The sequence below is a fragment of the Paramacrobiotus metropolitanus genome, unplaced genomic scaffold (assembly GCF_019649055.1).
Source record: "Paramacrobiotus metropolitanus isolate TYO unplaced genomic scaffold, Prichtersi_v1.0 Parri_scaffold0000158, whole genome shotgun sequence".
In the NCBI taxonomy this organism is placed as follows: Eukaryota; Metazoa; Tardigrada; class Eutardigrada; order Parachela; family Macrobiotidae; genus Paramacrobiotus; species Paramacrobiotus metropolitanus.
In genome coordinates this window covers 1-15,292 of record NW_026570378.1, presented here as the reverse complement: position 1 = coordinate 15,292, position 15,292 = coordinate 1, and the positions used below count along the sequence as shown (strand labels likewise).

Here is a 15,292-nt window from a genome sequence, read left to right as displayed (position 1 = left end):
CCACCGTAACAAGCGTGCCTATATACAGCCGGGCTTATTAGCGCCAGCACTGGTAGCGGCTGATATATGCACACTTGTACGGTATCACGGCTCTGCCGTGCCACCGTAACAAGCGTGCCTATATACAGCCGGGCTTATTAGCGCCAGCACTGGTAGCGGCTGATATATGCACACTTGTACGGTATCACGGCTCTGCCGTGCCACCGTAACAAGCGTGCCTATATACAGCCGGGCTTATTAGCGCCAGCACTGGTAGCGGCTGATATATGCACCTTTGTACGAATGGCTCTGCAGCACGTACGAACACGTACGAACTTCCTTCTGTACTTTACGGCTGATCTTCTGTGGTCATCCGCGTAGGTTTTTGTTATTCTTGTGGTGGCGAAATTGCTTGTGGAACTAACCGGTTGCATGTCTTAAACCTTTCTCCATTCCCGCAAGCGCAGAAATGTGGGAATTGCGTATTCTTGGCAGCAGAAAATCAAAATTCCAATACATATTTTTAGTACTCCACAATTGTACGAGCATATTTTTCGATCTGAACCACTTTGACCTATCTAACCGGAAGTCTTCCGCTTAATTAATGAACTTGCAAACCTTCGGCACGGAGACTGCGGAAGATGTGTGGTAGATCATGTCCTTAAATTTGCCAAAAAATCATTACTAAATATATAACCACACGGTAAGTTCTCGGTCAAGTAAAAGGTTCTGACAAAGCACCGGCTAGCGTTTTCCTAGAGAAGCGAACAGATGACCGTGAAAATACTCGAATCTCGCACTTATACGCGGCAAAATCTTGATGAAACTTTACACGAATGTCTCGGCCATACCAAAATTTATTTGGCACGAAGTACGATCCGGTTATTTTGTGAACTGTAGACTCGCTACCGCTGTACAGATCGATCACCTTTTCTACAGAAAATCGCTCTGGCGATGGTGTCCAGATATTTCTCGGCATATTGAAGGCAAAAAGTTCATACAGAGTACTCTGCATGGGCGCTCGAATAAATTTTTATTTATAACACATCGACAATAACACAGAAAAGTGAACGAACAGCAAACCAGTGAGGATTTTTTAGGAATGCCAGGGGGAACATAGAAATGTCAGAGAAGGAAGTCAAAGTCATGATAAACGGGAACTCCCCGTGATACGAAAACAGTTACAAAATGGCCACAACTGTGCCGGTCTTAAGCTACTAATCAATCGTGCGATTATCGCTAATGCCGGTTTCTTGTCGAGCGGACGTCGATGATTATCGTGCCTCAGCATATTATGAGTGGCAGGACGAGTAAAAATAGCCGGCTGCGTTAAACGAAATCGGGTGGCATCCTAACATAATTAACTGAATAAAAGAGCGGGTGTTGGTTGTTGTGTCTTTGCAGTAATTCCCGGAGTGCCGGCCGGAGCATTTATCTGAATGATTGATCATGAGTGCATGCTGCATGCGCTGTACATCCGCTAATCTCTGGCTTTATATTCTCCCTTTAGATCTGTTCGACACGGACCCCGCCGCGAAACTAACCGCACGCCGCCCCTTAGCCCCGCCCGCCCTGCAGCTGCGCCGTGTCGCGGATGCACCGCCCGGTGACGGCAATCCGCGGAAGAAAATCTCGTCCGCCGCGCTTAGCGCGCCCGCCCGCCGCGTCCGAGTTCCGCAAGGCGCGCCGCCGGCTGTGACCATTGTAATTTATTCCTTAATGTACAATTCACCGCGATCTGAAGCATAATATTATGTGAGGACGCCTTCGGCAGTAATTAAAAATTCCATCTGGATTTTTTTTTGTTATTCCTAAACCTAGAGTACACAAGCTGTTATTACGGGTACGCCAACTGCGTGAATCTGCAGATGTAGAAAATCGAAGAACGATACCATAACCGCTCTTCACCATTTCAGTACCGACTTTCAGATGCGCGTAGTATTGCAATCTCGGTGCAAAAGAATTCAGATATTTTTTTCTTATGCCCTAAACACCTGGAAATGGAAACAGCTTTTAGCTCTTTTTAATTAACATCGATTTTTAAGTGAAATGAGATTTGCGGTTAAAATGAGAAATATCGAAGAATTTATTTTTCGAATTTTTATACAGACATATTATACAGTTGCAATTATATCAAACATATCAAAAATTAGTTAGTTACTCGTTAGTTGCAATTATTTTCCCTTATTCTGTTCAACTGCTATTTAAATTTCATCTCTTTTCTCCGTCAAAACTAATTTTGAAAATAATTCTTGAAAATTACATTTTTCCCGTTTTAAACTGTTGCAAATTGTCAAAGTGCGGTTTTACATTAGAAATTAGGATGATTCGTTGCCAAGCTTAAATAAACGATTTAAAATTACAAAAGCAACGATTAATTTTTTTTACAAAAGTTTATGTATTTCTGTGTAATTTTTCTTTTGAATTTTATATGTTTTTTGGTTCGGTTAACAGTTACACAGTCATGGAGAATATTTTACTCCGACATTTAATTTCCGGATACTTCAGATTCTTCGTCGAATGGTAATTTCGAATTTTCAACACCGGCATCACAGAAAAATTTCTGCCAATAAAAAAGAAACATCGGGATCCCAGAAAAAATTCCGATCGGCCGAATATCGCGTTTTCCATGTTAAATCTACGCTCCAATATTCCATCAACAGATACTGCATATCCTGTATCTCAATACTGATTCTCCGACGCAAAAATTCCCCGATCAAGGATAAGCACCATGTCCACAAAAATCCGGTTTTCGTCGCCGGTTAGCAGAATTATTATCGCGCGGTATTCCGCGCGGGATCCCAAAAATAATGATCATCATTATAATTACTTCCGGCGCGTTCCCGGCGATTTTCTCGGCCGCCATCCATCCCGTAGCGGGCATTTTGTGGGGACCATGGCCTGCGGTCCTGCCGGTTAGGAGACGCCCCATACCGACCGCCATCCGTTGGCGATGGGAAGCGCAACCGGTGTCGTTCGTTCTCGAAACGGTGACTCTGAAAATTACCGTTCAAAATTACAATTTCAAACGTTGAATTTTTCCTGCTTCGAATCATATCAGTGCAAAACCAAACCGGGCTTCCGGCATCAAAATCGGTTCGAAATAAATATGAATGAATTTTTTAGAATTATTATCGGACTGGTTTTCGATGGAGAAACTGATCAGATTAAATGCTGAAAATACATTCAACGGAATAACGCTACAGCAGACATGCAGTATAATGCCAGTATTGTACGATATTTATTAAAATTCAAATAAATTCAAAACATACATTTTTTTTAAATGTCACATTTTATTTTCAGTTTAGGGTGATGCGAAATTAAACCGGGTCTCGAGAATCTGAAACGGTTTGCAACAAAAATTCCAATTTTTTATTCCTTCAAAATTTTTAGGCGGAAAAACTGGCCGAATTAAAGGCCGAATTCAAAATTGCTCACTAAGAAACGATAAAATGTTTATTAAAAAAATTAAGAAAATATCACGGAAAACGAACTAATCTTTTTCTTAATTGCTCAGAGTAATGCTGTACGAGCAGCTGTTAATATTTCATTAAATTTTAATTCCTTTTTTTCTAACAGAAAAAGTATTTTGAAAATAAGCTTCCCAGAACGTAATTTTAAAAAATTCAACATTTAGTTGTAAAAAGCTTAAAAAAAAAGACCCAAAGTGGGCGTATTTCAACGGTACCTGGAAGGCCGCCCGCTCGATGCTGTCGATGAAGGGCCGCTCCAGGAACTCATCCAGGGTCTGCGCGTCCACGGGATCACCCTGGTCCAGTGCGGCGAAGGTCCGCTCGAATTCCTGGCGCAGCTCCGCGTCCTCGCTGGCGGCCACGGCTTTCTTCACTTCACCAATCTATTTGCGCAAAATAATCAGTAATAATTTATTTAATTTACCACTATTTCATTTTCCGTTTAACTTTTCAGCTGATTCAATTCAACAAAACAAAATATATTTTTTAGAAAAACGGAAAACACTTTCCCAATGATCCGGGAACGATATCACCATTTTAAAAAAATGGTCACGTAAGATGATAATATGTTTTGTTAACCGAGTTCTACTGCTCGTATGGAAACTGAAGCTGTGCGTAGTCTTGTCAGCCACTCTTCTACGATATTCCGCACAATTTATTAGATTTCCATTCCGATGTTAGGTGTCATTTAGCTGAATTAATTTCTATTAATATCCATTCTTAATGCTTTCATACAATCATTATGAAATAATAATTATGCAACAATTATTATTAGAATTCATAAAATTATTATGAGCAATAAATTTAGGAATTTATTACGAAATGGTAATTCTTAATTAATATGCAATAAGAATTCTATGAAATTATCAGGAAATAATAATTTACGAAATCATTTCATAATAATTTTACTAATTTATCATAAATAAATAATAATTATCATGAAGTTATTATGAAATAATAGTTATCTGAAATCATTACATAATAATTTGGAGAAATCGTCAAGAAAGAATAATAAAAAAATAATCTAAGAATAATTATGAAAACGTTTTATTTCCTAACAATTTTTCCATAATTAATTTTCAGCAAAACATTAAAATACTTACCGGGAGAGTCTGCCAGGAAAAACTTTAGCGTAAATAAAAAACAACAGAATTTCAAAATAATGTCAAATAATATTCTTCGTGAAACCAGCGAAGTATGTCCTCCAGCGCCATCGTTCTACGATATTCAACAATTTCTACGTGTCATTTTCTCTCTCCGGCAAGTCATTCTACGGAAAAACGATGTAAAATTGGCGAATTGCAGCATAATTTGCTCACCACATCCTGAAAAAAGCCCAATCCCGTCCGTTTCACTGCGCTGTCCTGTGCCGCGGTCCAGCCGAGGATGGGGAGGACCTGCTCCAGGCGACCGAGTCTGGTCAGCGCTAGGACGCGCAAATTGCGGATGGACATGTAGGACTGATTGGAGAATAAACTCAACAACTCCAACGCACCCGCCGGATCGTTCTATAAAAATCTGGGGGTGTGGTGTGCAATTTTAAATAAATTAATTCGAGTAAATATAAATTAGAGTAATATTGAACTATTTGTAATTCATGAACAGATTTATAGTTTCAAGTTTTTAATCAGTTACTAAATTAATTCTAGAAATTGTAGAAAAAAACTTTTCAATTCTCAAAATTATATTTTACAAAATAAAAATTAGATATATTAATATTATTATTTATTAAAATTATTTTATAATCAATAAATACTTGCTAATTTAATTAATTTCGTGGAAACCTTTAAAAGTGTCTAACATTCTGACAAATTAATTAAGTCTTCTTAATAAAATTAAATTATGGCGAAGCAGCATCATTGAGTAAATTAACCTTTCTTATTATTATTATTTAACCTTCGATCAAAAACAGCGGATGCTTTTTCCCAGTTTTATTTACCGCGTGTTTGCACAAGAAATCTGTAAAGTTATTTCATTGCAATTCAATGATTTTTAAATATTTAAGGAAATTTTTCTAATCGGAGTCGGAGGACAATAATAAATGATCTTCAAGAAAATAATAACAAATTAAACATCACGGAAAACGCACACCGAAAAGCAGTATTTAATCGGTTTGACTTGTGCTCACGTTTTTCAAGGCCAGCGCCGCCGCAAAAGCCACCGCTTTGCGCATCACCGGCGCCTGTCGGTCCATGACACCCTGCATCCACTCGCGGGCGGTGGCGTACGCTTCCGGTGTGCCCTACATATTTCATAAATATCGCTGAAATATCACTTGATTAAACCAACAATTCCTTATTGATGGAAGAAAAATTAGGCTGATAATAAAGGCAATTTTGACCAGAAACTGTACTGTACAATGAACCCATTTTTGCATTTTTTTTAGAAAGGATGAATTTTTATGAAAACGGACCATACCATAAACAAACAAAGAGATCAAGTCATTTAACAGTCAGGAACTTTCTTCAACATTTTTCCAAAAAAATCTGGCCAGTTGGGAAACACTGTTTCTCTAAATCATAATATTCATTTTCATTAGTTTAATAGTTTAATAGTTTCATCTCGGTAGCAGGTAACCCATACACTACACTACTTTTAATAATTAAAATGTTTAATTCAGTAACTGGGAGAAAAACGGTTAAATGCTTCTTTTACAGCATTTTAATAGGCGCATTTTAGGTGAATTTTCACGAAAAAGAAAACATTAATTATATTATCATAAATAAACAGATAAATAAAAAATATTTCATATAAAAATTAAATAAATAATTTATAAGGAAAAAGTTTAAATATATGTTTTGCAGCATTTTAAAATTTGCGCATATTTGTATGACTTTTTATGACAAAGATTAAAATGGTTTGAGGACTTTCCTGACCATGAATGATGAAATTACTTGACTGAATTTATTTAATTATGACAATTATGATAATGTTTTTTGTTCAGTTAGGAAACATTATTCCCATGGTCGTACCAATTTATAGCAGGCCGCGCAGGCCAATGCCAGGTTTTCGCGGGGGAATTTCTCGGCGAAGAAGGGCCGCTCGAGCATGGCTTTGTACAGCTGCACCACGTAGTCGTAGCGCTGGTGTTTGTACAGGAGATCCATGGCCAGCATGTACGACGTCAGCTGGTCGTACACCTCCGCCAGAACCTACGGAAAATAAATAATTAACATAATCCTGTTTTTCCCTGGATAAATTTTTATCTTAGAGTTAAACAATATTTAATTTCCTAATTTAAACTATGAGAAAACACATGTAGTTTTACCGCGATTATTTTCCGTTCGTGTTCGACCAAAACAGTACACCACAATTCATAACGAACCAATTTATCTCGGAGGGTCAAATACTTTCTCAACGGATTATTCAACGGGTGTTAGTTTTCACTGGATAAGAGTCAAAATAACCACTGATAACCGATTTGTTTATTTATTTCTAAACCAAATTAATAAACATTATTAAACATTATTTATTTATTTATTTATTTATTTATTTATTTATTTATTTATTTATTTATTTATTTATTTATTTATTTATTTATTTATTATCTATTTATTTAACATTTATTTTTGTAAACCATGAATTTTCTTGACTCTGTTTAGAAATTAATTCGTGTTGCCGTGAAAGTTATCGCAAAAGCGATATGTAACAAAGTCACTACGAATTATCATAAGCCGGACATCGGTTTGCACTGGCTCTCAATTTCTAATGACCTCATCCCGTAAATAAACACCGACAAGTCGAAAGATTCGCTGGAGAAAGTAAGTAAAATTACTGACAAACGCAGCCAACATCCCAAAAACAAGAAAAAAATAAACATCACATATAAAGCATGGCAAATATTGTTCCGTCGCGATCGGAAAACCTGAACGAACGTATACCGAAGAACTAATTAACTAAATACCGCTGTTCTACGATTTCTACATCTGTATCGCCGATGCCCTGACAGATCAGTTGTCAATAACTAATTAAAACAAAAACTAAATGCAATTTTAATTTGCGTCAAAGATAAAAATCTGTAAAAGAAACTACTCTACAATAAAATATCATCTAAATAAAACCATCATTGTAATAAAACTATCATCTAAATTGTGAATAAAATTCGTAACCAAAGTAAATAAATAAAAATAAATAAATAGAAATCTAATCAATAAAAATAATAAACGATTAAAACAAGAAACAACCATAAAGAAATAATAGAAACTTAGAGAATAAATGAATAATAAATAATAGAAAAATAATAAAATAAAAAAACGAGGCAGATCTACTTACGGGATCCCGAATGGAGGCCAGAGCGGCGTCGGGTTTATTGAGATGATAATGCAGACGCATGAGAAGCGGGCCGAAAACGAACGAACCAGCGCGCGATCGTCCATACTGCTGCACATACCTTCACGCCAAAAAAATTGAATTTCCCCTAAAAAATACCATACTACGGCACAAATCAGCCGGCAATGTGCAGCGTACTTTTTGAGCATTTTGTTGACAATCTCCAGATCTTTGTCGTCCTGCGCCAGATAGCACATCTTCTTCAGGTCCTCCGAGACGGTGACGATGATCGATCGGGAGTTAGCCGACAAATACTGCTCCATTCTGCGCCGGAAATGCTCTACATCCCCACAAAAAAATTAAAATAAAATGCCAAATGAAAACGTATAAAATTAAAAATTAAAACAAAATTATTAATTATAAAACAGAAAAAAGCAAAAATAAAATCAAATTAAAATGAACCAATCAAGGATAAATAAATCAAATTAAATTATAAATAAGAAAATAAAATTTGAAAAATACCTGTAAAAATGATCGCCTAAAAATAGGCTAAAAAACAAACAAAAACGATTGACCCCAAAAATAAATGGAATAAAATAGGTAATAAAGATGATAATAGAAAAACTAAATGCAAAAAGCACAGCCGAATTGATCACCTAAAAAAAGATTGAAAAACAATTAAATTAAATTTACGCACCAAAAATAACGCAAATAAAATATTAAATATAAAAAATTCTATAAATAATACAATAACAATTAAAATAATTCAATCAAAAAATTTCTCCAATTAAAACCATCCACTAAAAATAAACGAAGAACGAATAGAAACAGAAGAAAGTACAAAATAAAATAAGAAATCAAATTGTAAATTGTAAAAAATAAATCAAATATAATTCCTCAACAAAAATTATTCCTCCCGTTTTAATCAAGATTCAAGGGAGCAATTAAGTGGAATTCGATTAGGAAAATGCAATCGCAAAGCACCTTGCATCGTGCCGAGATCGGCGGCCGTCGCCTCGCGGTCCGCTTCGTATTTGCTGAGTCCCAGGGAGTCCTTGGTGAAGAGCCGCTGGCATGCGGACACTGTCGAGATTGAATTTCACATTCACACACTGGCACGCTCGAACACGGTAGAATATTTTCAGACGATGAGCGACGATCCACAACTAACCAGAGAAATTCCGCGGCGCATTCGTTACGATGCTGGAGCTGCGAAATATCGCGCAGTTAAAATGCACACAACTCCAACCAGCCACTGTTCTCCATGTCGCTCCGATCCAGCGCGCACTCGGCGTCATTTCTGCTGTTCTGCAGGTGTTTCGCTGGAGAATCGCCAGCAGGACAAAATTTGGAAAACTTTACCAGCTCCTACTACTCCACAACGTGCAAACTGAGGAGTAAATGTCCAATGAAAAAGGCAGAAAGTCCAGGAAAGAATTTATTATGGAAAAGAGTGAAACACTGAAAACAGTTCTGGCCAAGACGAATTGAGCGTGGGGTTCAGTGGGCTGATGCGGGGCTCGCTACGCAATGCTAAAGATTAGCGTAGCGTACCGAGCGCAGACTGCGAACCTACACACACACCACGGGCTGGCGGCGGTGGTTGACTGTCAGTGGTGCGGCGGTAATGCCTACCGCCAAGTTGCTCGTTTACTTGAAAATTCTGCAGCAATACCTTGCACAGGCCACAGCTGCACAGATGCTCGAGCAGCCAAATTTCGCTGCAAATCCAAAACTGTATCGATCGGGAATTTGGGCAAAAGCTTTACAAAGTAGTATTTATTGACAGTACAAGAATGTACGAATACTAATCAGTGCGGATATGACAGCGTGAATTCTGCAAGATTTCAGTAGTTCACTACATCCAGAACTCGCATGTACTTTCCATGTAAATTAGCAATGCGAATGTGTTGTACACGTACATGTACAGAGTACTATACAATTGCTGTAGAAACAAATGGCCTGAAATGGGATATGATGTTCTGATGAGTTCCCCAAATGATCAGCGGAGACTGCGGAGTAATAATGGATGGCTTCGTGATTGTTATGGGATGTTTGTCCGGGGTGATTATACTGGTGTTTCTGGTTGTTGTTCTTTATTACCACTGCAGGGCCATGCGGTATCGTGCCTTTTGCCAGGATGGCTTTGAGGTTGGTAGTGGGTATATGAGGACATAACAGTATTCCGAACACTCGTTTTCAATAACCGCACACTACACAAATTCAGTTGATCCTTTCACTGGGTTTACAACTTTCTGCACTACCGTTCGCTGCGGCCACTACATTTTGCGCGCACAACCTTCCGCACCATTCACTCCGTTCGTTATCTTAGTGTTCTTTCGCTTTTCACGTCTCCCATGAGGAGAACTGGAGAAATGGGAGAAAACTGTGCGATTTTTTATTTTCCGTGTCATAATTTTGTACTCGGTATGCATACGAGTACCTTGAATTCGTGGATTCTGCGTCCATGAACTGATTGCAAAGACAACATAAAATTAATGGTGTTTTGTGCGCTTTTTATCGGAAGTAGCAGCATCATCTTGCGAAGCCTTCGGAGAACTTGGTCTAGAAATAACATTCTGTGGCTGACATTTAGTACTAAGGAAAAAAACCCGTTTCGGCTTATCAGTAAACAGTTTAACCAAGTTAATTGGCAGTGCCGGGAAAGGTTTTGCACGGAATGAAAAGTGTTGCGGATTGCGGAAGAATGTCGACGGAGTGATACCCTACTTTTTAACAAATTTAACGGCTTTGTGTGGTTATAATTTGTGTTGCAGAAATCAGACAGCTCCAGCGATGAAACTCGCGGTAAGCTTCGCAATCCAATTGTGGTGTAGCGAATTTAAAAAATTTTCAAGTGACTAACAGTCTAAAACTGTCATAAATGATAAATTCTAGATGAAATTCCGAAAGAATACACAAAAATCGCTCCGACGGAAGCCACGGAAGCCACTCGAGTGATGACAACTTATCAAAGGCAAAGGCAGTACCCGCTAGAGGTGAACACTAAGTAGTTACCGTAGTTTCCATCGTTTTCGTTTTCCGTGTCCACACTCCACAGTCCAGCCACGCCGACATACTGATATTTCGGCATGCCCGTATTTTGCAAACAAAAAGTAATTTCATGTACGTATTTCACCAGAATTATTTTTGTTCATTGGATTTCATCAGTGTTACGAATGCTGCTGCGTTTCTCAACTTCTTTCTTAGGTTTTTTTTGGATTTCTTTTGATTTGTTCAAATTTTGATGTTTTAATTAGCATTACATACTGTATGCCAAAAACGCGTAACTTTCTCGATCGTAGAGTTAGGTGCAGATGAGCTTTACCAACTGGTACGTTACAGTACTTGCGGATAAGATGCCCGGTCTGCTTTGAACCGTATAACCGCGATTTAACGAAGCGCCACTATCGATCGGTTGTGGCGCGCAGCGACAGTTCCGGGTTTGGCTTTGCCTGCGACGAAATATCCGGTCCGGGATATTCCGGGGAGTATTGGCTGCTGGTTGTGGATGTCTTTGATCAACGCATCGATATATATGCTGGTGATCTAATCAGATCGGTCAATGGAAAGGTGAGGGGCGATTTTAATTACTATATACAGAAATAAGAACAACTGTACCTTCGAGACTGTATCAGCAGATAATGCAGTTGCTTCCTTTCTGCTGTAGAAAGTCGGAAAAGAGGAGAATTCCGCGGAGTCAGTTCTAAAGGAGCTCTTTAGAAAAACCGGAGAGGATACGTCGGTTACTCTGGAAGTCGAGCTTTGCCACGAATTGGGACCCCTGTTCAGCACAAGCCGTGGTTTTTATAGGACGCCAGAACGTTGGCAACGATACGGATAATATTGCACATGCGTAACGCGGAAAGCGGGGCAATGTATTGCGTGCTTCCAGTTCATTTCCGGACAGATACTGTATGCTTAAGCTTTGTTCTACCCCCAAATGGAAAATGTTTTTGCGAAGCAAAGCCATCGAATTACAAGACCGCCAACACGATTTAATATCGGGAACTGCCACATATTGTGCACATAGGCAATTGAGCATTATTTAGGTTATATTTTTGAATCTGAACAATTTGTCATGCGGACTCTGCTTTACATATAAAGCAGGTACTACAAATAGTTTGCTTAAGTCTCTTGCATGTTTTTTTGCCTTCCGAACTGACTGGGTATCCAGTACGTGGACCGTAAGGGCTTACTATGATTTTTGCTGTTTCACATATACAATTGTTTTGCATTTGTAGAAATACATAAATATTTGTGGAAATTCGTATCACTGACAACATAATAATAAAATCGAACCCGTAGGTTTGGTGCTCCACAATCTTGCATTTATTTTCTTGCTTTTTGAAACACTTTGAGCTATCTGACCGGAAGTCTTTCGCTTCATCTGTGAGCCTGCAAAGAACATACGGCAGTTAAACCGGCGAAGAATGTAACTTCAGATTGCTTCTTTAAATCGCCAGTACACCACTAACAAAATTCTCGGCCAAGGATCTGGAAAAGCACAGGTTAACGAATCCGCAGAAATTCGGATTGCCGGCCATTTTTTTGTTATTTTTTTTGATAACAAAAAACTATAACTCTACAAATTCGAAATAAAAAGCATAATAAAAAATCATTAGTAATAAAAATCATCAGGGGATCGACTTAGTTTAGACGTCCAGTGATATTTACGTACGTAAATACTAAATATTCACGCGTGAATACAGCCTTAGCATGAATCAAATTAAACGTAAACCACGTAGCGCAACGCCACTACTCTACAATAATCAACAATATCTCTGTGTTTCTGTGCGGTGTATGTCTCGTTTGCAAGATGCAAGATGCAAATTGGTTTATCAAGTTCAAGTGTAAATGGCTTCTAGCTGGTACAATTTGTCAATAAAGTTGCTTTTACACATGCAAATGTTACGTGGTGTATACTGCAACCCCCGAGGACGGCAGCCAGACATGGAACTGCCGGCGTTAAGGTAATGTTAATGTGTTGTCTACTGGAATAATCACTGTTGATTTACGTTATACATTTTCTTAACCCGTTTTTATTTAACGTTTTTCTTTCCATAATCCCATTATTTTATCATTTTATCCCCTTTATGAATACACGCTATACAAACATTTTATTTCGATAATGTTATGTTTGCGGTTTTGCTATTCTGATAATGAATAACGTCGCACCAGTGGATAGTGGATACTGTAAGTCGCGCTCAGCGGCTGTTACATATATATAGAACTTGCACTAACTAACACGGTCATCCCTTGGCGGTTGATAGCGTACCCAACCACGTGCGGCCTGCACGCTATCGATTGATGGTAAGTATTATTATGGTAAACGCTCTATCAATCGAAGTTACATCTTCCTCGTACATACTCTGTACCAGTACGGTACTTATAAAGAAAAGCATGGACGACAATATTATCCTTTTTTCCCGAAAACCGGCTAGATCTGACGCTATGTGCCATGCACCACAAACACAGAGACTGTTTGAAGGGGCTTCTTTGCCGTAGTAAATCTCGGGAAGATGGGCGTTTTTTGGTTTGCTTTGGGATTTCTTGTTGGAGGGATTGTGGTATTATGTATACGTCTGCGCAACTGTTGCCCGCACAAAGTTGGTTCTGTTCGATGTGCAGTAAATACATGTTTCCACCACCGTTCTTGTAAATAACTTATGTGATGTTGATTTTTCTTACAGAATGGGGATAACTCTCGCAAACGACTTTCTGGTATCGGGTTAAAAATACCCGCATAGCTTTCGATAGCAACGACTATTTAAAATCGGTTGAAATTTAATTTTCTTATTTTTTTTTATATTCTTATTTTTATATAGATGATAGCAGCAACATGGAGCAAAGCGAAGCCAGACGATTTCTCGCAGCCTACAAAAATGATTCGAGAGACCCGAGAAAGGCAATATCCCGCTGGTCTCGTAAATGCGAAACAGCTTGAGCTTCGGCACAACTTGCATTTGCAGAAATTATGCCCCATTTGCTTCGAAGACCACAACCTAGATACAACGAAGAATCACTACCGCTCGGTGGTAGTACGGAACACCCGCTGCGGGTTTGGATTTAGTACCGATGTTGTAATAGGTCCATCTGGAGAGTATTGGATAGTTGTAACGGATGTGTTCGATATGCGCCTCGACATGTTCCCGGGCGATCTGATCCGATCGGTGAATGGAAAGGTGAGAAACGGCCATAAAAGAAGCGATAACTAGAAGTCGGGGTTGTTTTCTGCTGCAGAAAGCGCAACCGGATAATCCCGCCCCGTCTCTTCTGAAGGAGCTGTACAAGAAAACGGGAAAGGATAGGGTGGTTGCTGTGGATGTGGAGTTCACTCATGAACTCGGGCCTATTATGGCCCGATGCTTCGGTTTTTACAGTGGCTCGAAAAGCATGTTCAAATAAAGAATTCCAGTAAATGGAAATGCAGAAATAAGCTTCGAACAGCGCTGTTTCTTTGAGTACGAATTTTTGTTAAAATTTCTTCTTTCTCCGGTAAGGGGAATTTGACGACGCAAAGTCGCGAACTGTTTGGACGTATGCACTAGTACTTACAGGTAAAAGGTGGGCTGTAATAAATTCTCTACTTCGCTTCTTCTAATATTTCGGTCCCTATAACTGCATGCTTTCGTATTTGGCCATTTAATGTTAAAATTTCCAGGCAAATAACAATACTAGAATTTAGAAATGCATAGTTTTAACTTTGCTCATGAATTTCGACGGATAAGCTAATCAGAAAGTTTCTATAAAAAACCAAACTAACCGGTAAGAACATGAAATGGACCGGGTGCAATGGCAATTAAATTTTATTACTTTTACGGCATCATACGTTCACAGTACTCTGTAGGTCAACAACACTACGTACACACTGCTGTATTGAGACCGGGTGCAATGCACAAAGTTCTGGAATCGCTATGTCACGTTGGCAAATTTCAGAAATTTCAAGTTTCAACATTTTCAATTTACTTTTGTTGACTACAGACCAGTGATAAAAAATCAAGAAGCACGTTGCGCAACCAGCCGCTGTTCCTGTAACGCGCTACATGGGGGTGTGTAAGTGACGGCTGACAAAATCTAAAACGGTATACAGGCCCCTATACTTAAATGATCGGAATATGAGAATAATCGAAGTATGTTTCTATACTCGGAAGTATGTACGTAAACTCCAAGTATAGCTAGGTGTTTGTGTTAGTGAACCTGTTGGCTGTTAAGCACAAATGCCAGTTCTGTTTTTGCCCGTTTGTTCGATGAATGGTTTGGTCTATTTGAATTATTTCGGGCGATGTTTGCTTTCTTGTAGTGATAACCACAACTTTTTGTGTTTACAAAAAAGCCTGCTACAGTTGTTCTTGTTTACGAGTATTGCATTAAACTGCATACTACCCGGATTATTTTGCTAGTAAAAGCGCTGCATACTGTATTCATTCTGACTTGAATAACAACATGGGTACCCGATAGTTCACTATCAATTTGTGGTTCAACTTTTCTCTGCAGCCTGGCCACGCTCATGCTTTGCGGTACATGTTTAAGGGAAATGGCCCGGTACATGGTGTCAAAAATTTTCCCAT

General features: G+C 38.7%; 3 protein-coding genes across 3 annotated transcripts; 2 read left to right on the top strand and 1 right to left on the bottom strand.

Moving 5' to 3' along the window:
* Nucleotides 1–2,480: 2,480 nt before the first annotated feature.
* On the bottom strand, nt 2,481–9,184 carry LOC129599953 (pentatricopeptide repeat-containing protein 2, mitochondrial-like). The gene is made up of 9 exons (XM_055498319.1): nt 8,893–9,184; nt 8,706–8,804; nt 7,920–8,061; nt 7,725–7,842; nt 6,425–6,604; nt 5,581–5,694; nt 4,772–4,960; nt 3,668–3,835; nt 2,481–2,975 (listed from the first exon to the last, which is right to left on the bottom strand). Exons 1-9 carry the CDS (start codon nt 9,017–9,019, stop codon nt 2,754–2,756), a joined length of 1,359 nt encoding a protein of 452 aa, XP_055354294.1. The 5' UTR covers nt 9,020–9,184; the 3' UTR covers nt 2,481–2,753.
* A 280-nt stretch (nt 9,185–9,464) lies between these two features.
* On the top strand, nt 9,465–12,017 carry LOC129599946 (uncharacterized). Its single transcript, XM_055498312.1, has 5 exons — nt 9,465–9,872; nt 10,499–10,529; nt 10,620–10,720; nt 11,067–11,294; nt 11,392–12,017. Exons 1-5 carry the CDS (start codon nt 9,720–9,722, stop codon nt 11,563–11,565), a joined length of 687 nt encoding a protein of 228 aa, XP_055354287.1. The 5' UTR covers nt 9,465–9,719; the 3' UTR covers nt 11,566–12,017.
* Nucleotides 12,018–13,069: 1,052 nt separating this feature from the next.
* Nucleotides 13,070–14,315, top strand: LOC129599961 (uncharacterized). The gene is made up of 5 exons (XM_055498329.1): nt 13,070–13,330; nt 13,415–13,445; nt 13,550–13,629; nt 13,694–13,906; nt 13,965–14,315. The coding sequence occupies exons 1-5, from the start codon at nt 13,244–13,246 to the stop codon at nt 14,127–14,129; spliced, it is 576 nt and encodes a 191-aa protein (XP_055354304.1). The 5' UTR covers nt 13,070–13,243; the 3' UTR covers nt 14,130–14,315.
* Nucleotides 14,316–15,292: the final 977 nt, after the last annotated feature.